General features: G+C 40.1%; 2 protein-coding genes across 5 annotated transcripts in view; one reads left to right on the top strand and one right to left on the bottom strand.

Moving 5' to 3' along the window:
* The window catches only part of ZNF277 (zinc finger protein 277), a 55,782-nt gene extending 29,644 nt beyond the window's left edge, over window positions 1-26,138 (bottom strand). The window contains exons 1-3 of the mRNA XM_032221146.1: window positions 26,010-26,138; window positions 4,342-4,543; window positions 953-1,041 (exon numbers count right to left, since the gene is read on the bottom strand). Coding sequence (XP_032077037.1) covers window positions 953-1,041; window positions 4,342-4,543; window positions 26,010-26,049 — 331 coding nt within the window. The 5' untranslated portion in view covers window positions 26,050-26,138. The remainder of the gene's footprint in view (window positions 1-952; window positions 1,042-4,341; window positions 4,544-26,009) is intronic.
* Window positions 26,139-26,220: 82 nt separating this feature from the next.
* The window catches only part of DOCK4 (dedicator of cytokinesis 4), a 387,382-nt gene continuing 386,760 nt past the window's right edge, over window positions 26,221-26,842 (top strand). For 3 of the 4 annotated variants that reach the window (XM_032221143.1, XM_032221144.1, XM_032221142.1), the window contains exon 1: window positions 26,231-26,586. In XM_032221143.1, the coding sequence (XP_032077034.1) occupies window positions 26,550-26,586 (37 nt within the window). In that variant the 5' untranslated portion in view covers window positions 26,231-26,549. Of the gene's footprint in view, window positions 26,587-26,842 lie in introns of all 4 variants that reach the window. The other variant, XM_032221145.1, reaches the window with a different exon arrangement.

Genomic DNA, 26,842 nt, shown 5'->3' with positions numbered 1-26,842 from the left:
TGTCATTTGCAGAATTTACATATGAGAACTATCTGCACTCCTCTATGTTTCCCTCTCAAACAGTTTATGACCCATTAAGCAGTTTATAGAAACAATACTCTCTGCTTGCTTTAAAAATCTTGTCTCTATGGTTCCATAACTCCCTGATTTCCTCCAAGACATAGATGGCACAGTTACTTTTAAAAGAACAGTCAGATCTGGCTCTAACTGTGTATAAACATATAGCAGGTACATATACATAGGCAGGAAGACACTAAGATTGCTGTAGGAGATTTAGTTTAGCTATCCATAACGTTTTTTAAAAAACTTTTCTCCAATCTATCCAAGAAATAAGTCTCAACGTTTATAGGCCTATTCCCTATCATAGATCAGTACAGCCTGGCGGTTATCCATTTGCAAACTCAAGCAACATACATTTTACAATTCTGTTTGTCTATGGAGGTTCCCAGTCTCCAGGTCATGGTTGTCCCAAAGGTGCTTTTTCAATAGACAGCTGGACTTCCTTTGTTTTTCCTTGAAAATATTTCAATTCTCATCCAAGAAGCTTCTTCAGTTCTGAACATTTTGATTTTTTTTCTCCATGAGTCCTTTTTTCAACTTAAAGTGCAAAACCTGATCAAAGACTTAACTCTTCTTAATTATTTGATTTTCAAATAGAAATTGATGAGAAGATATGCTCCCAAATTTGACTATTTCCTGCTGCATTTCAATTTCTAAAGTACTTGGGGAATTACAATGAAATGTGATTTAAGTACTATCCCTAGATCTTTAACTTTACAGTATTTCACAGCCACAAGCTAAATCAAAGGATTCATGGAACATAAATTCTCAAACAGGTATTTTTGCATGTAAGGTAATTAAGTACAAAGTAAAAATGTGCCATTTGGTGATTAGTAAAAATTGAGATCTTTCACACCAGGCCTACAAAACTTCTATTACAAAACTCACTTACCTAAAGCTGCTTCAGAGTTTGTCTTTATTATACAACAGAAGTCAGCAATTGGCTGTTCTGTGAATCTTTTCTTCCAGTACAATACATACCTTCAGGGGAGAAAAATAAGAAAAAAATATAGACAACTCTATAATTGTCTTACTATACAATTAATTAATTCTATTAACATTTAAATAAATAATTCTCCTTGCAGTATTTGGAAACTTCATTAGTACTACTAGTCTTCTATGAAGGCATTTCTTCAAACTAAACACTTCTGTTTAGCCATAATAATATACCCGACATATGGATTAAGATACAAATTGAGAATATTTTGCTAAACATTTTTCAGATGAACAGTTTACACGCAGATCCCAGACATTATGCCTGGAATTTGTTTTTAAACATGGGAAGCTTATCGTGTTAAATAACCCAACTATTTAAGGATTTTATTTGCTCTACATTCTTTCTTTCTATGTTTTTTTGCTTTAAGTCTTGATATTGCCTAAGAAATAAATGGGATCCTTTGTGCAAACTTCATCTCAAGCCTTTGAAAAATGTATGCTGTTATGAATGCTGATCCTTACTTAGCAGTTTAATTATCCAACAAAATATCGAAAAGCTGCAGGAGCCAGCTTTATGCCACAATACCATGTGCTACCATATGGTCATTCTAAGAAGTGAACTTCTGGATGTACTTATACTAGAAATACAATATGCAAAGAAAAGGAAAAATGAATCAAATATTCCTAGACAACCTTTATAAAACATATACAAAAATCTTCGTTAGAAAACTTGAAAACTATAATTTGTATTTTAATTTGTACAAGAGAAGTGAAAGTAGGCAATTCTATTTGCTCATGCCAATTTAAAATGCACAAGACACATTATATCTGTTGAATTCCAGCTATTTTATCCTTTGTATAAATGAATATTTGTCCCATCAAGTCTAATCCTTCTTCAATCTTTCCACACTAGAATGTTTTCTTCTAAAGTTTTATTTAAAGTTTTGTATATTTTCAATCTTTTAAGTTTGAGGAATATTCACTAGTTTCTACAAAATCCTTGGTAAATTTCTGAACATTCAGTAATTCTAATTTCTCATAATTAACACATAATGCTGACACCAATGCAAAACTTTAGTTTTATTTAAAAAGTTTTAAATAAGTTTTAGTAAATGGGCTTATAGGTCACTCTTACAAATGATTTTTTTAAAAAGTAATTTGTACCGCATTAACTACTGTATGTCCAATATCATATCATCAACAAAAACTTTTAGGAATTATTCTTCATTAACTTTCATATTTTGATATATGCATCAGTACATAGAATTGAAACTAAATTTAACCCTTTACAATGATAATGAATCAAATGTGTTTATATGTATATGTTAATAAGCAGCCTGTTTCTTCCCTTTCTCTAACTCCTTAGTAATATATTGTCAGAGAAAGTACTGATCTGAAATTTGGAATAAGATCTCCTTTAGGAAGAAGTTTAGTTTGTTTTAAACATATTATTTTAATTGGCTATCAATTTGTATAAATTTTGTATCTGTGTTTAGTAATTGAATTGGTTTATAAAATTGAATAGATATGTATGCATATTTTCCTTGTTTAAAGCATAATTGGCAGATCCGTGTATCTGCTATTCTTCGATGGACGAAGAGGTTTCCCCTTTGATCGGATCTTCAAACATCCGTCTGAAATGCTGGCAGAAGCCCTGGAAGTCATCCAACAAAGGGCTCTGCTGCACTAACAAGGGAGTGGCCCACCGGGCAGCTGTGCCTGAGAGCAAACTAATCATGAATCCCACCTTCGTCCGGTCAGTGGGAAAGTCCTCCGCTCTCAGGCTAATAAACAGCTGGCATTGTCCCAAGAATCTGCAAACATGGCCAGACTCCCATCATATTTATCTGGCATGGCTACTGGGCACTTCCTCCTTGGCTGGGGAGGGGGGGTTGCAACTGTTGAATTTGATCCGTCAGGACAGCCATCTGTTACGCGAGTTGCGCATGTGCAGCATGTAATTGCTCCATAGTTACTGAAATGGAGGCTTATCGGGCAGGAGTCAATCTGTTCTGTCCCCCCCCCATCACGGCTTTTAACAAACGCAGGCAGACAAACTTCACAGTTCAAACTGGCTTCGAGCCCAAAAAATAACATAAATACAAGTCTTTGACCAGATAACGTAATGAAAACAAATCTTTCTTACAGCAACTCAATTTGAAGAAAACGAAAGCAAAACACTCTTCCAAACTCTCTATGAATCAGGGTTACAGACAGACAGAGCACTTATCCAAGTGAATCTTACATAAACCACGACTGATGATCAAACAATGTTGTATAAACCAAGGCACGCACGAAGGAACGTATGTTGACTCCTGCAACTAGGGCATGGCAGCATCTGTCCTTTTATCTCCAAACCTGCCTCCCACAGCCCCAGCTGCATACTGAATCTTGTATCCCGAAAAAACTCACAGCAGAACTGCTGAGTCACAACAGGCAGACAACTGACAATTTATTTACTAAGGTTATTTTTTAGGTTTTCTTATTAAATTATTCCCATTTGTGTTTAAAATCATCTCCAAAATACTGTCGAGCCCGATCCGGGGCTCACCATACCTAGGGGTGGTGGGAAGGGCACAGAGCAGCACACATTGAAGACAGTGATCGCAGCAATGAGTGAGGCTGCAGAAGCAGCAGCGGGACATGCTGGGGCGGTGCCATCCATCCTCCCATCAGTAGGCTGGCCGCCTCACCGGTTCCACATGAGCGGTACCGGGCAACAGGCAAGCGCCTGGCGTGAAGAGCAAGGGGCGATGGGACTTCCAGTGACAGTGCCATGCATCTGCTCGACAGCTGCTCGCTCCTGCATGTCTCTGGTCTGGATTCACGGGACCCTGAGGCTCATCTCCGGCTGAGACACACCACTGCAGCCAGATGGTTGCTTCAACTGGCTGGATGCTGGGTGGCCAGCAGGCGGGTCTGGCCGGCTGAAGGGTGTGGCCCTGGACAATAAAGCAGGCTGGGAGGCAAGAGCTCCCAGTGCTGACTTTGCATGTAACTGTGTGTGATAGTCATCATGTCCCAAGACTCTGGCTTATTGTTATGGAGTAAAGCCTGAACTGCTCGGTTTCCTGTGTGTTTGCTTTGATCCCCACCCGGTCTAGGCCTGGATCGTTTGAGGCTTATGTTGGAATATCCATCTTTTAACAGGACAAAATTTAATATAAAATGGCAGAAAGTCAGAAAGAAATCAGAACCAAATGTGTTTTGTTCCACTATGTAGAGTTGGTGCTAATTCATAGAATGATTTTAAAGATCTGTTTCTCTTCAGTTTTAAGTTTGGAAATTTTATGTTTAAAATTCAAAAATGAGGTCTGGGGCCTACATTTGTACAAGGAAACATACCTTCTAAAATCTGCAATCAGCTTGACATCTGATATGACAAGTTTGTGTTTTATGATCATGTGTTTCAGAATTTGATTTTGTTCTGATATTAGATAATATTCTTCACAGAATAGACAAGGCACAGATGAAGATTCTTCTTCAGCAGAAATGCCACCTGGATTTTCTGGCAGGGAAAGTGGTTCCAAAATATAGTCCTGGTGGTCTGAAGGGAATAATATCACGATTAATACATATACACAAAATAGTTTTTTGCACTTACATTCTATTTGCATTATTCCTAAAGCATAATCAATAATTCATATATGCATTTTTACATAAACACTTATATTTATATGCAAGAATCTATTTTAGAAAACCAAGAAGTGGTTTTCTTTCTTTTAAAAAAAACAATTTTTATTTATTTTTGAACAAAGACAAACAAACATAAAAATAAAAAAAAGCCATCTTCCATTACAAATTGTAGAAAGTGTGTTAGTTGGTTATAGTATTTCCATGCATCTCTTCCATAATCCTCATCTGCTTTTCATATCAAATCGCATATTTTAAATTCACATATATTCATGTATATCATGATTATTATATCTCAACCTTAATTTGACTATAATTGTTTTTACATTCTTTTATATATAATATTCAAAATCTAGACTAGGATTATATGATAACATTCTATTAAATCATCCTAAAATCATCCAATCACAATACATCCTTATAACATATTCTAGATAAAGCTTTTAAACCTCCTCTCATATTCTCCATGTATTGTTTATATAAAATTTCATATTATCAAACTAATATATCCATATGTAATGTTATCATTATTAATCATTATTTAACTATAGCTATTGTCACTTCATATTATACATACTACTAGTAAACTAAATTTAGCTTAGTTTTTATTATATATTTTCATTGCATCAACCTGTATCTTTCCAGTAATAGTGCAGTCTTATATCTCTTGCCATTTGTAGCATTAATATTCTAGTTACTTTCTTAATAAATCTTGTATGAACTTCTCTTCGCAACATGTTGTTCCTTTCGTATCTCATAAAAGCTCGAAACCCACCATCTGCTCTTTCCATCAGCTTATTTTTGGTTATCACTGGTGCTTCTGTCAAGATTTCTCTCCTTATCTCCATCACTTTTTCTCTCTTTTCTTCTTCTGTGCTTTGAAGTCTGGGGTAGTTCCAATCCATCTATCTCCCCTTTCCATATTACCAACCTCGCTCACTTTGTTGTCAGTATCCACAGTTTTCTTATCTCTTTGCTAATTTTTTTCTTCCATTTTTGAACTCTGTCCTTCACATTCTTCATTTGATAAACATCCACAGTTTCTCCATCAAATTTTTCTGTTTTGTATTCCATATTCTCCAATCGCTTTTCAATTCTCTCTGTCACAACTAATAGATTTTGAATTTCAAATATAATCATTTGCAATGTTGGTTTCTTTTTCCTGCTGCACCATTCTTCCAATTTTGCAGGCACTGCCACTACAGGATTCAAGGCTATTTTAATAAACTTCAAACAGGTTCATTTATTATCTTTCACGTCAAAATGTTGTCTTCCCTCCAATAGCTAGCACCTGTAAAAAAAAAGCAAAAAGCTCCCCAAAAACACCTGTATAAACAAATTGTACTCTTCCTACTATCACTCTCAGTAAACAAACTGAAAAAACCTTGAATTTCAAGTGATCAAAGAGAAAGAAGAAAAAACAATGTATCCAGCCTCCAGGTGGCAGTGTATCTGCTTTTTCTCCTGTTGTGACAACCCTCTTTATAATCCTTATTATCTTCTTTATATTCCAAGCTTAAGAAAGAAAAAAACCCTTAAATGGAGATCAAAAACAATCCAATCAAGCATTATAAAAAAGAAGGAAAATTTTAATCCATAGATGTAAGCAAAAGTGAAAAAAGAAGAAAAAATTAATCCATTCAGTTTAAAAAATAGTGAGCCTATGCAAAAGTTCCATGCATGAAGAAAAAAATTAGAAACAGGATAACACACTAACTTTAATGTAGATTAATTTCACCGCTTACAATCTTCTATCTTCAATTTTAATTTAACTTAATTTTTTTGGGGGTAGTCTCTTTTTCTAATAATAAAATTTCCTCATCAATTTGACACACTTTCTCTTTTCGCTTTCTTCCCGTCCGGAGCTGTCCCAACTTCAGCAGCTTTATTAGCTGCGTTTCTGTCGCCGGAAATAAAGGTTATCCCTGGATCTTTCAGGGACTTTGCGGTGTCCATGAGATCAGCAGGATCTCAATCACCATCTCTGCGGGACGGTTTAGGTCCGAATGGACCGTCCAGTGACAGAAATATCGACTGAGATCTCGGAGCACTAAGATCGCACATCGTGCCGTCGCGACGTCAGCTCCTTTTCCAAGAAGTGGTTTTCATTCTAGTGCCCAAGGACTGGCATGAATGGGAAACAGAATCATAATAATTTTGTCACCATGAAATGTATTCCTTAAATGTCTGCCATTCTGCTCCAAAATTCAACTCCCAACTCACCTTGCTTGCCCAGCAACGGGGACACAACTTGTTGCTTCCTGTTGTCATAGCCCAAAGAGGAAAATACAAACAATAATACTTCCATTTGAAAACACGACAAATTATAATTACATCATTTTCAAAATAGCATAGAATATTTGAGGCAATTCAATTTAAAATGGCTGTGGTTTATTCCATATTCAAACCAAGGCAGCAAGTTTTGTTCATATTGAAACAAAACTCATGAAATACATCATGTCAGCTCTGGCGAGCTCACAGGCCCGGAGCTGCCATTCAGGTGGGGGGAAGCTGCCAGCGGAGATCTCCCTCCTCCACAAGCAATGAGAACTCTCTACAACTCTTCATAATTTGCAAAAAAATACTTTCCAAATCAGACAATATGATTGTCTGGATTTGTTTTCTCATTGTCTCTCATAGTTGAGGTCTACCTATGATGTGAATTGCAGGCCTCTCTCATCTTTTTAAGTGGGAGAACTTGCACAATTGGTGGCTGACTAAATACTTTTTTGCCCCGCTGTAATCCACTTTATCCTGCTTTCCGCTTTATTGAAATGTATAAAGCTTTCTTAACTCTTTTTTCAAATAAATGTTTTATTTTTTAATATAATAGACACATATTCTGTGGACAATGTATTGAATGGATCAAATCTTTTTAAAACAATGCTAACAGTACTTATACAAATAAGTATGCATAATCCTGATCTTCCAACTTTCTTTCTAATTCCTTATCTTTTTTCCCTTCAATTCATTTAAATTTAAATAACATTTCTTTGCACCATGTATTTGTTATCCCCTAAATTACTAATATTTAATATTTTGAAAATTACTAATTATCCCACCATAATTTTAATATCCCAAATGTCTAGGACTATTAATAAAACCAAATAACAAAATTATTTGGCTTTATTAACAAAATTAACAAAATTCAATCAATCCCGGGAATATATCTCAAAATCCCCATAATTTCTAATCCTTAAAAGTTTAAATTCACAATATAATTTAACACACTATTAACAATACAATTAAATTACCTAATCCTAAATTTCCACCTACTAAGCTTAATTTATTTTAAATTATAATAAATTCTATTATCTGTTAATATGTATGCTACTATTTTCTCTATTTGTATTTTCTATTTTTAAAAAAATATATTTTATCATCATCCATCATCTCTTAACCTTTTTGGAGTTCCATCATTTATTGACTTTTTAATCACCCTTTTATTTCTGTTTCTTGGGAGTCTTATAGCTCTTTTTGATGTTTTTATATCTATTGAACATTCCCTTCCGGTTGTCCTTTATCTCTTTCTGCTGTATTATTTGAACACTCATCGGTAAGATTTTCTTTTTTTTAAAGAGATTTTTCTTTTTTCTCTCTGTTCTATTATAAGATTTTAAGGAATTATCTGATTGATTCCTACTTCTTAATCCTTTCTCTTCATTATCTTTATCTTCTCTTCTATTTCCTGAATATCATGTTCATCTCCCCTCCCCCACCCAATTGTTAAGTGGCTTATATACTTATTTCTTTATCTTTAGACAATCCCCTTGTCTCCTTATTGTTCTTTATAGTTTCAGGCATGTTTTTAAGCATCAAAATTATTTCCTCATTTGCCACTATTATTCCCTGTAAATCCATTTTGTAACAGTTTAATAAAAATTACTCAGTTAACCTCTTTGGTTCCAACGGCTCAATATTTAAAAACTCCAACTTAATAAAATTAAATCAATCCCATAATTATGCCTCCAAAATCCCATATGTTTACAATCTTTAAAGATTTTCAGTAGTTTACAGCCTTGTGATTTTCCAATTATACATCTTCCCAACTGTCCAAATTTTAAAGTCTTATTTAACTTTTCTTTTTTCCTCTTTTCTTCTATCTCCTTTCTTCTTTTGTCTTGTAGAATGCTGTCAAATAGCCTTGATAATCCAAATCCAAATTAATCCACTAGGTCCCTCCAATCTTTCAAATTCATAATCCAATAACCAGTTTCAATAAAATTTTGTTACTTGCAATTTAATTCATCTTAGAACTCTTCAAGAGAAAAAAGAAACTCATTAGGTATTTTCAAAATATCCAAATCATCTTCTAGAATAGAGTCAAGGTCAGGCCGCCTTCCAGATGTTATACTTTCTTCTATTTTGTGTATTAGACTTTATGAGTATTGGACCTCACTTTCACTAAGGATACTGACGCTATAGTACTGTAGTGCTCCTCTGCTTCCAGTAGATGGCTCTCCTGCTCCCAACTTCAACATTAAACAGTATGTCAAAAACAGCTAGTTATCCAATAAATCCAAGGGGTTAAAAAATACAAATAAGCAAGATAGTTTCTCCCCAAAATCACCTTTCAAATTGTTTAAGTTCTTTTTCAGGCTTTCTGTATTTTAAAGCGAACCTTGGGCATTTCTTTCGCCTCTTAATTTTCAGTCTTTAATCTTCTCAGCGTGTCTCCGCTTCCTTAACGCCTGGAGATTATATTTACAAATTCTTGTACTTAAATTACATTTTTAGAGTAAGAGTTGGAAGTTGTCTCACCCAGTTTTAATGCTATCCACAAACTGCTCCAGCACAAATATTATGGTCCCAATTGTCCCAGCTTGTGACTGCCAAAAATGGCCATCGTCCTTGCTGCCATTTGGGAGAGCTTGCTTCGGACCTAATGAGAAAATTGCGAATTCCTTGTGTTCCACAAAATGCCTCTCCTTTCTTTGCTGCCCCTAATTTCCAAGCTGTTCTCGCCGTGACATCAACCGGAAGTCAGTTGTTGGAGCACTTCAATAAAAGGAAATAAAACCTGCACCTCATGTCTGGTGTCTTCCATCAACTTCGTCACTAGTCTCAAACCTGAACTAGGGACTACAATCCCACAGCTAGATGTTAGGCAGAGGGACGGCCGGGAGCAAATAAAATGTGTATTAGATAACTCCTGAAGCATTAATTACCCAAGGCTTAGGAATAGGGATGGCTAGAAACCAACAAAACAATTGTTAGAACATTACTAAAATGTTTATTAGATATTTCTTTTTTTAAAATATTTTTATTTTTTATTCTCAAAACAAACACAATACATAAAATCTTCCTTTACATACTTGTTTGAACAGGAAGCCTGTTCAAAGGTGCGCTCTCTATTGAGAGGTACATCAAAGAAATTGCCTCTGTTGTCAGGTTCCATCGAAGACGAGGACTCCGAAGAAGACAATTCCCCTTCTGAATAGGCTGGGGGGGGGCGTCAGGGACCATGGGAGGCAAGATAGGTGGAGCTGGGGACGCCACTTAGTGATCCTCAGAGGGAGGGAGGGAGGGCTGGGCAGTTAGATTATGTTGTTGTTTTTGGGCCCTCTGAAATTCTTTCTCAAGGGCCTTCTGCCTGCGCTCTTCTGCCCTGATAGTCGCTTTAGAGACCTTGGGGTTTACTCCTGAGGAAGGGGCCTCTTTGGCTTGCCTCTTCCCGCTGCTCTTTGCTCCTGATGGCCCTGCCTCCTCTAGTCCTGCATTCGTATCCATAGCTGGATCAGCCATTCCCCAAACATAAATCAACACCCCAATAAGATAGGCAATGGTCTCACCCATTTGCTGGCCAGGCACTCCTGATCTGGTCCACCTGGGGTGATCCCGCATTGCTGGGCACTCCACACGGCTGCTGTAGAGTTCATGCCTTTTTTAAAGTGTCCAAAATGGCTGACTTTTTTTCCTATGAGGCTTTTCCGAGCCTCAAAATGGCCACAGCTATCTTCGCGGGCTTTTCCGACCTGCAAAATGGCCACCGATACTAAGTGTGGCCACCAGACTCACCTGGAACCGCTGCGCACGAAATGGCCGGTCACGCATCCCTCCGAGTGCCCAGAATCAAGGAGCGCCGCGGGGAAATAGCCGTGGAGCCGTAGCTCATGAGCTGGCCAATCTGATTGCAAGGCAGGCTTTCTGAGCGAACTCGTGGCCGCAGGCAATCAGATGGCTGAGGAGAGGCAGCCAGAGATCAGTTTCGAATTTCCCTCCAATTTGTAGAATAAAGGATTAGTTAAGGAACCGGTTTGAGGTTGCTTGCTGGTGGAAGCTGGTCATTACAGCTCCAGAATCCTGGTTGCGTTTAACTGCCAGATGAGCAATCCATCAGCCATCTGACAGCTTGTTTACCTTTTCTTCGGGTCAAGGAGATAAGGTGAGCTGATTGTGCTGGGCAACGTGCCAACTAACTCTCGCAGATTGTCTCTGGGAGGGGGGAGGAGGCCAGCCAACGGCAGAATCGTCTCCGTGCCAGGAATTCCTGCTGCATTAGCAGCACAAAGCAAATCTCAAATCCTCAGAACAAAATTTGATTTATTGAATCCAATACGAGCGGACCCTGTACATGTGAACTTTTAATTGTTTGTATTAATCCTTAGCTTCATTTTTTTTTCAAGAACTCCTTCTGATATCTTACTTGCTAAAGAGATATTCAAAATGGCGCCAAGCAGCTTCGTAACACTGTTCGAGCTTTGAATTTCTACGGAGTTTAAAACTTCAAAGGGAAGGAGTGATTTAATACTAAATTAATCAGTAACAGCTGCACAATCGTCCAGCACAGACTTATTAATTGGTTGAAGAAGATTAAAACTTGGAATGGCTTTTAAGCAAAACCCTATTCAAAAGGTCCCCCCCTGGCTCCAAAAAGTTCGCAGTCATTACTTCCTCCCCCAACAGGGGAGCCATTAACTAAAGAAATTTTTCAGAAGGAATTGGCTGAAGCATTTAAAAATCATGTAGTTACGATGGAAACAAAACTTAAGGAGGAGATATTTGTTGCGCATAAAGAACTGTGTGATAAACTTGAGACTCGGGTTCGGAAGATCAGGGATGATATGTTGGGGGTTGTTAATGTGAATATGTCTCGGAAATTGAAGACAGATTAGAAGATCTTAATGATGCCAAGACTAATTTGGTATCAAAATCGACATGGTGCAACAAAAGTTGGAAATGCTGAAAAAGAAATTATTATGTTACAGTATAGACAAATGGAGTCTGCACTAAGAATAAGAGGTTTGTGTGAAAACAATCAGGAGAATTTGAAAAAGATTTTTTCGGAAGCTTTCGATAGTCTGTTGGGAAGGCCAGGGGGAAATTTTGATTGGCAAATTGATAAGGTTTATCGTGCTAACTCCCTGCTGGCGAAACAGAAGCAGCTTCCACGGGACATTGTGATTTACTTTACTACAAGAGACATGAGGAATATGATATTGCAAGAGTCCTATAAAACCAAGCTTCAAATTGGGGGTCAGGAAGTGACTGTTCTGAAAGAGATACCACCTCTAATGCTAAGATCCAGGAAAGACTATGCTTTTTCAGTTGAAGAGCTTAAAAATCGTCAGCTACAGTTCAGATGGAAGGCACCAGTTGGGCTAACATTCATCTTTGAGGGGCAAAGATACCGTCTTAAATCAGTATGGGAAGCTCGAGACTTTTACCATAATATCTTGAAGGCCAGACATCCCACCCCACTTGGACCTAGAGAAAGAGAACAAGAAGGACAAGATAAACAGCAAACTACACAACTATCAACAAGGATGGATCATCTTTCTCCCTCAGAAGTACAAGGAGCCAAGGAACAAAGACAAAACCATGTGATTACCAGACCAATGGATCAACAATTAAAAAAAAACAATCTACTAATTACCAATGATTTGTTTTCTAGGGTGAAGAAGATAAAGATATCTACCAGAGTTTTATCAGATCATAATCTAGTTTGGATGGAGTTGGGAGGGGTGACGCAAGCAAGAAGCTCTTGGAGATTGAATGAAAATTTATTTAGACATGAGAAATATACTAACAAATGTAAAAGATTGTTAGCAGAATACTTTGTTTTCAATATGAATAAGGGTACACCTATGGAAATTGTATGGGATGCAAGTAAAGCGTATATGAGAGGAGCTTTGATAAATCTAAATAGATTACATAGACGTAAACAAGGGGGAAAGTGAAGAGGACTGGAAGATGAAATTAGGATTATGCAAAATGTTTTTTTTTAAAGGATAAAGTTTACTCCTCAGTTATTTTTGTTAGGTATAATTACTGATCGTACAGCTGTAGAGATTAATTTGATTTTGCACTTAATAACTGCAGTTAGAGATTGTTGGTGGCGCAATACTGGAAGAAGGAAGACTTGCCTACAATTCAAGAATGGACACTGAAAGTCACAAATTTAGCCGAGATGGCTAAAATATCTGCATATCTTAAATATCACTTAAACGAGAGATATAAATGAGACTGGAAAAATGGATTGATTATATACAAAATAAATACGGGACTAAGAAACTCCAGATAGCTTATGATTAAGATCAGGAATGATATAAATTGTTTAAAGTTAGCTTAGTAAGGAGGAGCTAAGTTCAATGTAAAGATGTTATCAATTTTCTATTCTTTTTTCCAATATATATTTTAGACTGTTTTTGTTAAAGATTTATACTGTGTATGGGTTCTGGGAAGTCGGGGGAGGGAAGGCTGGGGGAGGGGTTGGGGGGAGGGTGGGTGGGAGGGAGGTTTGATGAGGGGTGTTAGATTTTAATGTAATATGATTGCACATGTATACTGTCTTCTCTTACTTTTTAATTAAAACTAGGATATGTTAAGTATATTGTTATGGAAGTATAAATACCATCAACATAGATTGGAGTTTGCTCAGAAGCGGAAATACACCAATGAGAGGAAGAGTGGGAAACAGAAGGGAGAAGAAAGACGGGAAGAGAGGGATAGGAGAGGGTAAGGGGGAAGATGAGGAGGATAAGGAGGAGTGGAATGTAGAGAGAGGAGAAGGAGAAAGGAAGGGGAAGTAGAGTAGGAAAGGATGCTGGAGGGAAGAAAGGAGGTAGGAGAGAGGTAGAAGAAAGAGGTGTATGGAGAGCAGAAGAGCTAATAATGGGTTTTTATATTTTTGGGTGTTGATGACAAGAGGAACTGATGTAATTGCTATTTAATACAATAGGATATTGGCTATGTAATAGTATACATGTGATTGTATGTTATGAAAATGAAAATAAAAAAGTATATTTGAAAAAGAAAAAAAAGGATTAGTTAAGGAACCAATTTAAAGGTACAACAAAATTTCACCAATTAAAGATATAATTAAATAATTTGGAGAGATCAATTCTCACAGCCAGTCCAGGTTGGACAGTCTGAAAACTGGGGAAGAGCCACAAGGGCCCGATGACATCATAAGTGTAGACTCAGTCTGATTGGTTAATGGACGGAGCATACCCAGTCTGGCTGCTCTCTCTACGATAATAGGAAAATAGCTGCAGCTTTAATGATTGCTATTCCAAAGAAGAAAAATTTAGGGAAGATTATGAAACTAAACAACTTCCAAATGAGACTCCAAGTTCATTCCTATTTATGTGATAATATGAAGCAATATTCTGATTTGGATTCTGATTCCCCAGATAATCAGAGGATGTTAAATATGTTGTTCAGAGGAAACAGTTGTGAACATATTAGAAGAAAGTTACAATAAGTTGGAAGGGAGCAGTGGCTCTTCCAGTCAGCCAGCTTGTGGTAAGTGCTTATAAAGTATTTGTGAATAGGGATAAAGAGAAAGAGAAGCAGGAAAATGTACGTGCAAGACAAAACACTGTGTTTTTGCCACAGGTTTTGCAAGGCAGTGATAGGGCCCTCCAGGAAGAGTGGCCTGAGGAGGGAGAGGAATGAGAGGGTGAGGAAGGCTAAGAGTATTTCAAGGACACAGAAACAGAACACTTCTTAAGAGAAATGAATGTGCTTTTTGTAGGAAAATAGGGCATTGAGAGGCATGCCCACTGAATGCAAAACATAAATTTGTTCCATCTGGAGATAACCAGCACGCCTCTCCCAGTCCGAATCTTCTTATGCTGGGAGAATAAGAGGCAGCCAGGGGCAGTTAGATGTTGGACCTTCTGGAGAAGTGCAACATAACTCCTTTTTATAACCCTTGGAAATGGCAGTTGGAGAGGAAAAGTTGATACATAGCTTTTTGTATATGCCTGACTGTCCTGTTCCTCTTTTGGGACTTTCAAAATTACAAGCCACTATTTCTTTTGACCAAGAACAACCTAAACACGAATCCTAGAGACTTGTTTTGCCTCTCTTGGAAACTATATACAAGAGCCTCCACATCAAAGGCAATCTGTTTTAGATGCAGTTAAGCCATGGGTGTGGGCGTCAGGTTTCCAACAGTAACCAGAATATATTCCTCCTGTGGAGATTACTCTGAAACTGGAGTAAATAGCATCCCCTATCTCAGGAGGCTAGGACAGGATTGAAGCCAATTATTGAGTATGGGCTTCTTAAAAAGGAAAAGTCCTCTTATAATAATCCCATTCTACCCATTAAAAAGCCTAATGGATCCTTTCACGTGGTTATTGATCTCCATTTTATTAAGTCACTTACAGTGACCATTCACCCCACTGTGCCAAACCCTTATATACTGATGTCTCTGATTTCACCTGATTTTGCATGGTTCACTGTATTGAATTTAAAGGATTTTCTCTTTTGTATTCCTCTTCAAGGGAATAGCCAGAGGTTGTTTGATTTTCAATGGTCTGAAAATGAACACATGCAGGATACTCAGATATATTGGACTGTGTTATCCCAAGGATTTAAAAATAGTTCAACTGTTTTTGGAGAAGCTCTTGGGTCTGATTTACTTAGATGGACTCCTTACCAGGAACAAATAGAACAGTGTTGCAATATTGGATGATTTATTACTGGGAGCTTCCGCTGAGGTAGAATGTGAACAAAATACTATTAGTCTTTTAAATTTTCTGGGTGAATGTAGCTATAAAGTTTCTTTACCAAAGGCTCAGTTACCGTATTTTTTGGAGTATAAGACACATGGAAGTATAAGACACATCAAGGTTTTGAAGAGGCAAATAAAAAGGGTGTTGGTACTTAGCTGATACGCCTCTTCTCATAGTGGGAGGAGGAGTATCCAGAATGGGTTGACCTTGTCCTCTCATGATTGGATGAGTCAGATAAGCTCTTTGGGCAACACCCCCTGGCCACCAGGTATTCCCCATTATTGGCGAAGAACTCTATCCGACTCGTTGCACCATTCACTCCAGACTCTTAATTCAGTTCTTAGCTTTTAATGTTTCCAACATCAATATTTATATAACTTCATAAACAATGAACATAACACTTAGTCGTACAAATATAGTCAGGGAGGGACTGGATACTCCTCCCCCCACTATGAGAAGAGGCGTATCAGGTAAGTACCAACGCCCTTTCTCCATAGTGAGGGGGGAGTAGTATCCAGAATGGGACGTACCAAAGCCTGCATGTCCCTAGGGAGGGAGACCTCTGAGGCCCCATGTCCCCCACTCATGCCAGTTGAGGCATGGGCCACGCCCTGTGAACCACCTGCAACACCCTGTGGCCAAAGAGGCTTCTGCCAAGGCAAAAGAGTCCAGTTTATAGTTCCTAACAAAGGGAGAGGGGGAAGCCCATGTGGCTGCCCTGCAGATTTCGGCCAAGGATGCCTGCGTGGCCCAGGCCGTGGATGTGGCTGCGCTCCGCGTGGAGTGAGCTGTGATATGATTGGTGTCTGTAAGCCCTGCAATAGGCATGCAGTGGCAATGCAGGTTCGCAACCACCTGCCTATTGTGGTGGAAGTTGCCTTGTTACCCAGGACCTTGGTTGGAAGGAGACAAACAGAGCTTCGGATTTCCTGTTTGGACTGGTTCTCCTGAGGTAAACCCTCAGAGTCCTCCTTACGTCCAGAGTGTGCCACTTCTTCTCCAACGGGTGAGAAGGGTCTGGACAGAAGTTGGGCAAATGAGTTCCTGGGCTCAATGGAAGCAGGGGCACACCTTGGGGATGAAGGACGGATCCAGTCGTAACCCCACTCTGTCCTGGTGGAAGACGCAGAGATCCTCCCTGGTGGACAGAGCTTGCAGCTCGGATATCCGCCTGGCAGAGGTGATGGCCACCAGGAAAGCCACCTCAAGAGTCAGAAACTTAAGGTAAACTGTTCGTAAAGGCTCAAATGGAGTGCCTGTTAGAGGGTCCCCTACCCTGTGTAAGTCCCAGAAAGGGTACCTGAATACCGTGGGCGGTTTGGGATTGGAAGCTCCCTTGAGGAATTGCCTGACCATAGGATGGTGAGTCAAACTCTGGTTCCTGCCACGCAGGAGAACTGACGAGATGGCTGAAACCTGTCTCCTAATCGTGTTAGCAGCTAACCCTCTGTCCAGGCCTGCCTGGAGGAAGTCCAGAACCTGTGGCACTGTGGCCTGGATAGGATAATATCCCAGGGAGTTACACCATGAGGCAAAGGCCCACCACATGGAGCCATAGATACGCTCCGTGGAGGGTGTGCGGGCAGTCTGGATAGTCTGTTTCACCCTGGGGGAGAAGAGGTCTTTCCCCAGGATGCTCCACTCAAGTGCCAAGCAGTCAGCTGGAGCCATTGAGGGTCTGGGTGCTCCAGCGACCCCTGATTGAGGGATATCCTCTCCTGGGGGATTGTCCAGGGCCTCTCCACTGAAAGCGACTGGAGATCTGCAAACCATGGCCTCCGGGGCCAGTGAGGGGCCAAGAGAACCACTTCCTCCCCCTCCCAAAGGATTTTCCGTATGACCCTGGGGATCAGGGGTAAGGACGGAAAAGCATACAGAAGACCCCTGGGCCAGGGGCTTCGCAGAGCATCCACCCTTTCTGCCCCCGGTGTCTGGTACCTAGAGAAGAACCTCGGGAGCTGAGCGTTGAGGGACATGGCGAATAAGTTGACCTCCGGCCATCCGAAGCATTCTGCCAACTCCTCAAAAATTGATAGCTGCAGCTTCCACTCCAAATTGTCCACCTTGGTCCGGCTGAGCCAGTCGGCTCTAATGTTCTCCACCCAATATATGTTCTGCCCTCAGCAAATGCTGTCTAAGATCATAGGCTATCTGAGGTGCTTCTGTGATTTCTCATAGTCGGACATCACATTCTGAGTTTGTGGTGGGTTCTGGCATGGGGACCGGCCTGTCTGACCCTTTTTCCCTGGCTATAAGGGTGCTATGATTCTATGCCTAGGATTAGCTCAGAAATATTCTGAATGCAAACACAGACGGAGTTCAATGGTCAGCCACTAGGGTCCGTTTAAAGATGAAGTGAGAGGAAGAAGGCGGGGCTTAGCAGTGAGAAGACGGAGTTTCAGGCTATTCCTGAAATTCCCCTATTCCAAAGGAAATTGGATGGTCCGTTTCGGACCCAAGCTGTCCCGGAGAGACAGTGAAAGGTTGGAGGAGATCCAGTGACCACAGAGACGTTCGCAAAGTCTCTGGGGGGCTTGGAATTTAACCTCCTTTGCCAGTTCCTTCTGGATTAGCTGTAAGCTAACCGAAACTGCAGGTTGCCCCTAAGAATGGTGTGAGTGTTTTCAACTGGTAAGCTGATTTTATTACTTAAAGAGATACGGTCCGCATAAAAATTTAAGCTAATTGAAACCAAAGAACAGAAGAATCTAGGGGCGAATTTGTTTTTTTTTAATGGGTTTATGGCCGGTGGTTACCCTATTTCTTAAATGCTTTAAACGCTATTTACATGGATAAAGGAAAGATTACTCCAACATCTCCTCTGACTCTCTTTAAGTGGGCTGTAAACCAATTTACTATAATTTGGCTCCTTACAATTTGACACTTATTGCTCGGCTGTGTTGGTCTAAGATCAGATAAGATTGCACAGCTCCCAGCTTGTTTTTACTTGCAAATACCTTAAAGCCTCTAAAGGAAGAAATATTAGCTGCGTCATAAACATGGCGTCTATGCAAGCTTCAAATGATTCATTTCAAATGATTTTCTCCGCATTTCAAAAGTTGTCTGACACATATGATAGATTTGAAAAAAAGCTGGACTATTTGTTGTTTTTAACATCAAAATATGAAGAAAAAAGTGAGAACATTGAATGTTGAATGTTCCTGAAATACAAATGAAGAATGTCAGAAATGAAGTTTCTCAATTTGCTGACACGCCGGGCATCTGGTTTAAAGATTCTCAACTTGCTGACACACCGGGCGTCTGGTTTACTTCGGAGGGAGAAAGAGATGCAACGCTTGAAAGGGGGGCAGCCATACAGAAGATTTATTTCAAAAGACAGAGCGCAGGAGGAATGAGAAGCATTAAAGAATTTACACTTTATGAAACATCACCTGCAGAATTTCCGATACCACCCCTGAGAATTAAAGACAAGCTGAAAAGTGCAACAAGCTTAGGACAACGATATTATATCAGAGGCATCGTAAGCAAAAAGGTGCGAAGATATTCCTGTTTGGACTTGCTTATAAAGACGTTTGGTGAACTTGTTCCACGAATGGCAATAGGATTAAGGAGGTTTTGTTATTGGAGAGACACAGGCTGATAGAATACAATTCAAAATTAGCTAAACCTAATTACTCTTATTTGTAATAGACATAGCTGAATAATAATTGATATTGATAGTAATGTATATAATGTGGAGTTGATATGATAAATAATAATTGGATATGAGAAGGGAAGGTTGGAAATATTTTTGGACCATATACAAAGGTTATTAATCACAATAATTATCACTATTAAAAAACAAAATAAAACTATATACAGTTAAATGTTAACTAATATGGGGAAAATGTTACGATATACGATATAATTACATAAAGAAGAGAGAATGATAATAAACTATATGCATGGAAGATGGAATTTTTGGTATTAAATATTATGGATGTTCAGCTAAAACAGGATATGAGGATTTGATGTTAATAGAGGATTTTACAAACAAGTAAATGAAATGCTAGCATGTGGTTATGGATTAAATCTTTGGCATAGTTAAGGATGAAGGATGTTTAAATAACTGTAGTGGAGGTATAATGATGTCAATATGGTAAACATTTGAGTTAAGATATCTGAATTAATATGAATTAATGGAAGAGATGCACCAAAACATGTTGTAACCAGCTGATATACTTTTTTATAATATATACCTGTGTTTTTTTTTTCTTTTGTTTTTCCTTTTTTTCCCCCCTGCCTTGTTTTTTGTTCTTTTTGTTTTCTCTGGGTTTTGATTTTTTCTTTTCCCACTGGTGTGGGCATGTGTTGTTTAAGTAACAAAAATTATTATTATTATTATTATTATTATTATTATTATTATTATTATTATTAACAATTATAGTCAAATGAAAATGGATATATGATGATGGTGACATGTATGAATATTTCAGTTAAAATGCTCGAGTTAACATGAATTATGTTTGTTGACTGTGGAAGAGATGCACGAAAGTCTTTTTGTAACCAACTGATACACTTTCTATAGCATGTAAAGAAGGATGTTGTATTTGTTTTAAATTAAAAATTAAAAAACATTTTAAAAAAAAGATGAAGTGAGAGAAGCTAAGGCTCACAATAAAGAAAGGCCTGCCACAAAGGTAGAAAATAAATAAATAAATACAAAAAAGGGGCATCTTCCAACATGTTAAAAAGAAAAGATTAAGGAAACAATTGATCCATTGCTGGGAGAAAGTGGCCAGAAGGTGACAAGTAGCAGGGGTAAAGCAGAACTATTTAACTCATGTTTGGCATCTGTCTTTACACAAAGGGATAAAACAGTCCAAGCTGTCAAAAACAGCACCACAAAAATCAGATTAGGAACCCAAGTTGAGATAGGGAAGAAAATGGTAAGTGAGCACCTGTCTACCCTAGACAAGATCCAATTCCCAGGACCGGATGGATTACACCCCAGGGATTTGAAGGAACTGGCAGACGAGATCTCCAAACAACTGAACTATATCTTGATTTGATTTGATTGATTTATTTAATAAATTTATAGGCCGCCCAATCCCAAAGGACTCCGGGCGGATTACAGAAAATAATTTTTTAAAAAGTAAAGAGATCCTGGAGTACCTTTCAGAGATCCTGGAGTACTACCATAGGATTGCTGATGTGGTTCCCATCTTCAGAAAGGGAGAAAACAGATCAAAAGCCAAAGCCAACATGGGTTTGTCAAAAAACAGATCATGCCAGACTAACCTTATTGCATTCTTAGATAAAGTGACAAAACTAGTGGACCAGAGGAATGCTGTCGATATAGTTTACTTGGACTTCAGCAAGTCCTGATAAGGTAGAGCATAACCTACTACTAGATAAAGAAGAGGAATGTGGGTTAAGCAGCATCACACCAGATGGCTTTGTAACTGGTTGACCAACTGCACTAAAAGTGTAGTCCTTGATGGAACTGCCTCTTCATGGAGGGAAGTATGCAGTGGAGTACCCCAAGACTCTGTATTTCTGTTCCTTAAAGGGGAAGTTTTTCCTTAAAGGGAAGAGGCTACTCAGGCAATCAGAAAAGGACAGAATAGGGCTTGCATAAATCGTGACAGCAAGGTTGCTGGAACACCGGATGACAAAGCGGAAGGGAATCCTCCCCTGGGGGGAGGGGTTCCTTTCTTCCGCCCTGCCCGAGTGGCAATCTTTCCTCAGGTTGGGGGGGGGGTATTCCTGCTGCAGGCCTTGTGGCAGCTGCCTCTGTGATTCATCTTAGAGGTAGGCTTGGAGGGGGGGGGATTGATCCACCGCCTGCCTCTTTAACCCCCTTGATGGAGATGTGCCTCCTTTTGGCCTTTGCCTGCCTCCCCCGCCCTTGGCTAATGCCTCTGCGATGGTCTCTAACCTTTTTAAGGGCTCCTCAGAGCCTCCAATGTTGTTGCTGCAGGGCTGAGAGCTCGGCTCCTGCCGGCCTCGTCTGAGCTGCTGGGGGCCACCATCTTGGACCATGTGGTTTCAAGATGGCCCCCAGCTCCAAATTCAAAAAGCTCCTCTTTGCTGGAGTACATGGAAATGGCTTGTGTCTTTGCAGGCTGCCATGTGGTTGCTGCTGCCGCTGGAGGCTCTCTCTCTTGCCTCCCCCTGCCTCCCGCAGCTCTTTCTGAGCCTCTCCGGCTCTCACCTTGATCTCTGGTGATCGCTGCCAGCGCAGGCCCTCCAGGGCATTTTAACAACCCGTGGTTTGTCTGCGCCTGTGAACCTCTGCGGCAAGGGCTTGCCTCCAGGAGGCTTGTGCCCTCTCCTCCTGTTTGCCCGGCAAAGGTCCTCCACTGAGTGACTCTGGTCTCACTCAGTAGCCAGGGCAGCGTGCCGCCCCAGGGGGCTTCTGGCAGTCCAGTCCTTGCAGGAGGAGGCTGTGTGTGATGTAGGGAGGCAGGATTCGCCAGGTCCAAGCTTATTTTCTTTAATCCTTTGTAAATTACTGGAGGTCCAGAATGGTGCACCTTTCCAGTGAGTGCATGAGTCAAATAATGGGGAATACCTGGTGGCCAGGGGGCGTTGCCCAAAGAGCTTATCTGACTCATCCAATCATGAGAGGACAAGGTCAACCCATTCTGGATACTCCTCCCCCCTCACTATGGAGAAAAAAGTTTTTGCACTCTGCAAAGCTCCCATTTTTTTTAAAGGACACAAATAGTCCTTAGGAGGCTTGTAGAGTGTTCCGGGGGGGGGGGGGGGTTCAAAAACAAGCAAAAAAGGCCCATTTTTCTTCAAAAAAGGGCATTAGGAAGCTTATAGAGTGCTCCTGGAGGCTGAGAGGGCAGAAATGAGCAAAAACAGCCCCTCCCCTACAAGCTATGCATGGCCATTTCGGTGAAAGGGTGGGGTTTCAGGAGGCACAAAAATGCTGTATTCAGTGTATAAGACGCACCCAGATTTTCAGCCTCTTTTTTGAGAGAAAAAGGTACGTCTTAATACTCCGAAAAATATGGTAGTTCAAACTGTTTTCTACTTGGGATTCAAAATCTCTCAAGGGCAAATCAGCTTACCTCCCAATATATTGAAGCTGAGTGAGAATTCCACATCCTAAAATCAGTCATCAACTCAGGGAATTTTTGAGGATGGCAGGATTTTGTTGTATTTGGATTCCAAATGTTAGTGTTTTATCCAAACTTCTTTATGAAGCCACAAAAGGGGAAGGCAGAGATTTTTTAAAGTGGACCTCTCAATGTGATCATGCATTTCATCAACTCAAACAAGCCTTAACATCCACACCAGCTTTAGGCTTGCCAAACTTAAACCGTTTTACCTTTCAGTAGATGAAAAAAAGGGGGGATTGCAATCGGCGTTTTAACTCAGAAATTAGGCAGCTGGAAGCATTCTGTGGCATATTTTTCTAAACAATTAGATTGCGTTGCTCTTGGATGGCCAGCCTGTCTGAGGGCTGCTGCTGATATGGCACTGCTAATTGTTGAGTCAGAGAAGCTCACTTTTGGAAAGGATTTAGAAGCGAGAGTGACACGTGAAGTTAAAGAGCTTTTACAGATTAAAGGCGGCCGTTGGCCACCAACTGTTTAACAAATTACCACACAATTTTTTTCTGCCTCTACAAATGTCAGACTTGTGACTGTTAATAAGCTTAATCAAACTTTTTTGATGCCTGTAGATGATTTATCTGATGATTTTCCTCATGATTGTTTCCAAAGTCTTGATGCAGTCTATTCCAGAAGACCAGATTTGACAGCCTTCGGCCAGATTTCGGCCTTTACAAAATGCCGAAATGACAGCAGTTATATTTTGGATGGCCAGCAAAGAGCTGTGTATGCTGTTGTCACTCTTTTTGATGTTTTGGAGCAAGAACCATTACCTATTAATACATCAGCTCAAAAGGCAGAATTTGTTGCTTTAAACTTGGTTTGAAATTGGCAAAAGGGAAAACGGTCAATATTTTCTAGGACAGCAAATATGCCTTTGGTGTTGGGACATTCCCACAGAGCCCTGTGGCGGAAAAAAGGTTTAATTACAGCCAAGGGTAGTCAGATTAAATATGGTGAAGAAATATTGCAGATTCTAGATGCCATCTGGGACCCTAAAAAGTTGCTGTTGTTCATGTTAGGGGCCATTCAAAGGATGACGCCAAGTATTCTAAAAGAAATGTTGCAAAGAAATGCCACATTCCTCTTTTGCAGATAAGGTGGCAAAGGAAGCAGCTTTGAAGGCCTCAATTAACCTGATGAGTCTCCTTCCTTTTGCACTGTTAGACCAACACTCCACATTACACTGCAGAGGAATTGCAAATGGCTATTAAGCTTCAGGCTGTTCAAAGGAGAGCCTTTGGTTGATTGTTCATTCAAAACAAGCCTCTGTTATTTTTTATTAGTGGATCAAGGAGGAGTCTGTGCACTCATTAATTCTACTTGTTGTACCTATGTTGATCAAGACAGCCGGGTTAGAATATTCCCCCTAAAAAGGAGGCAGAAACTCACACACATATCCCCTTTGTCAATGAGCCATTAAGGCCTGCGCCAGTCTAAAATACATAACAAAGATCTACCCCCTTCAGCTCCAGGGTAATGGGATTAAGACATGGCCCTTAGGACATGATAGGATTAGCCCTCTAGCAACAGAACTCACCACATGGCATCTGGGGAGATTACATCAAGATTCAGCCAGGCCTGGGACACAGTCAGCCTACAAAGTTAGCTAAGACCCCAGACCCCTGGGAGTCTGACAGCCAATGGGATACATTTCTTGTACAGGAACAGAAAGCTCCAAGGTGGGATCCAAGAGAGGATATAAAACTCAAGCACTCTCAGCATTTCTTCCCTTTTTTCTTCACCCAACATCTTCAAGGTATGTGATCCTGTCCACTATTAAAACCATCTTTCCAAACAGCCACCATGTTTCCAGGGTCTTTCTCCCCATTTGGAACTGAACCCAGATGGAAATTTCTTCCAACAACTGTTACTTTGTATTTTAATCTGATTTATTTTCTCTCTTTTAAAGGAATATTTAGATTAGTTTTGAACATTTCTAAACCGATGAATAAGATGGAGACTAACTCCAGATAAGAAAAGTTTGTCAGTACAACTTGGGATCTGGCTTATCTCTTTTTTTATTGAAAAGTTTTAGTAAGTTTTACAAATATTTCCCCTTCCCTCTCTCCACCCCAACCCTGCCCCCCCCAGCCCCCTTCCCCCCCAACTTCCCAGAGCAAAGTACAGGTTATAAACATTTAATAATCATACACTAACATAAGCTAACTAACTATAACATCCTACCTCCCTCTTGTACTTTAACTCCCCTTTTATTAAGCTAAATTTAGATAAATTATAACATTCCTTGTTCATTCATAAGCTAATTGAAATTTCTTAGTCCAATATTTATTTTGAATGTAGTCAATCCATCTTCTCCATTCCAACTTGTATTTCTCATCTGAATAATCTTTCAAATGTGCTGAGATTTTAACCATCTTTGCTAAATTACTACTTTTAGCGTCCATTCTTGAATAATAGGCAATTCTTCCTTCTTCCAGCAATCTTGCTGCCGTTATTAAATTCAAAATCAAATTAGTCTCTATAACTATACAGTCTGTAATTATACCTAGCAAAAACAACTGAGAAGTGGACTTTATCCTCTTTTTGGGAATATTCTGAGTAATCCACCATATTTTTATCCAAAATGCTTTTAACTTTTTTTTACAAATCCACCATACATGATAATACATAGCATCGACACAATCACATCTCCAATTATAAATTCGGATACATACAAGCTAACTTTTTAGGATCTAAATACCATCTATAAAACATCTTATAAAAATTCTCTCTCAAGTTTTAAGCTTGCCTAAATTTTACATTTCTTACCCAAATCTTTTCCCATGTTTCCATCATTATTAAACAAAGTTATTAATACCTTTCTTATCTCTTTTATGGACTCTAAATATATGGATGCCGAGGCACCAGTCTGAAAAGGCTACATTTGGCGTTGTATTAATGATCGACAGGAATAGCGAAGCGTGGGAAGTTTTTACTCAAGGATTCATTTCAAGTCGCTTTCAATGACTGTCCTTCCTCCCAAAAATGCCAAATGCTGCCCTTTAATAACAAAAAAACCCCCCAAAAACCAAAAAACCCGTTTCCTTCTATTAAGGGGCCATTTTTACGAAGCTACATATACATTGAACTGCAGTGGTCTCCAAACTTGGCCACTTTAAGACTGTGGACTTCAACTCCCAGAGTTCCTCAGCCAGCTGGCTGAGGAACTCTGGGAGTTGAAGTCCATAAGTCTTAAAGTGGCCAAGGTTGGAGACCACTGCATTGAAGGACCTCGCTGCCACGCGGGAAAGGAACCAGATTCTCTTGCAAGCCTTTAAGCCTCTCCTCCAACTTCGGCAGCTTCTTCCCCGGAATGGTGGGGAAAGGAGATCAGACTTACCCTTTCTCCCCTCCGGCGCCCAGTCCCGCGAACAAGCCATCCCGTCAGGCCGTAACGCAGGCTCGGCGACTTCTCCCCAAAGCGCCGCCTTCCAGCCTTGGATTGGCCCTTATTCCAACAGGAAACGGAAAGGCGTCTCCCTTTCCCCAACTCCTCCTCCTCCTTCCCTAGCGCAAAGCATGTCGGGAGCGGGCGTCTTTTGGTTCACCAGCGGGCTCTGCGAAGGAAAGCCGCAAGAAACGTAGGCGTGTCTTTCGGGGTGGTGGTGGCTGGCGAGAGAAATACTCCGTTTCCCAGCATGCAGAGGGGCGGAGACGGAGCTCGCCGTAACTGTCCCAGAGCTCGAGCTGGGTTTAGTCAATCCGAACAATGACTTCGCCCCCGAAGGCTGCGGAGCGGAGCTGAGCACCGCGCAAAAGCAATCGCGGCTGTATTAGGACGAGGGAGTTGTTGGGAATGGCAGCAGCTGCTGCTGTTTTTTGAGCTGGAGAGCATCTGCAGCTTTATTGTTTGCAAAAAAAGGGACCAAAAGGCGCACTCATGTGGATTCCTACAGAGCACGAAAAATACGGAGTCGGTGAGTGACATCTCCCTTTGGCACTTCATGCCTCTCTGTCCTCTCTCTGTCATCCCCGAGGCTTTTCCTTTAGGGCTCGGGAAATAGACCGGAGAGGGATCTCCGTTCGTGCACTCTTCACCCTTTGCTCCCGTCCCGATTCCTAGCTTTGATCGGGGCAATTCTATATTTCTCTACTGTGCGGTCCAGAAAGACGTTGAAGGTTTCGAGAGACAAGAGTGGGGGGACTCTGCTGGTTTCGTCGTGGCGCTCTCGC

This window comes from Thamnophis elegans, chromosome 7, assembly GCF_009769535.1.
Source record: "Thamnophis elegans isolate rThaEle1 chromosome 7, rThaEle1.pri, whole genome shotgun sequence".
NCBI lineage: Eukaryota > Metazoa > Chordata > Lepidosauria > Squamata > Colubridae > Thamnophis > Thamnophis elegans.
Note: the sequence above shows the minus strand (reverse complement) of the source record. Positions and strands in the feature narration are given on the sequence as shown.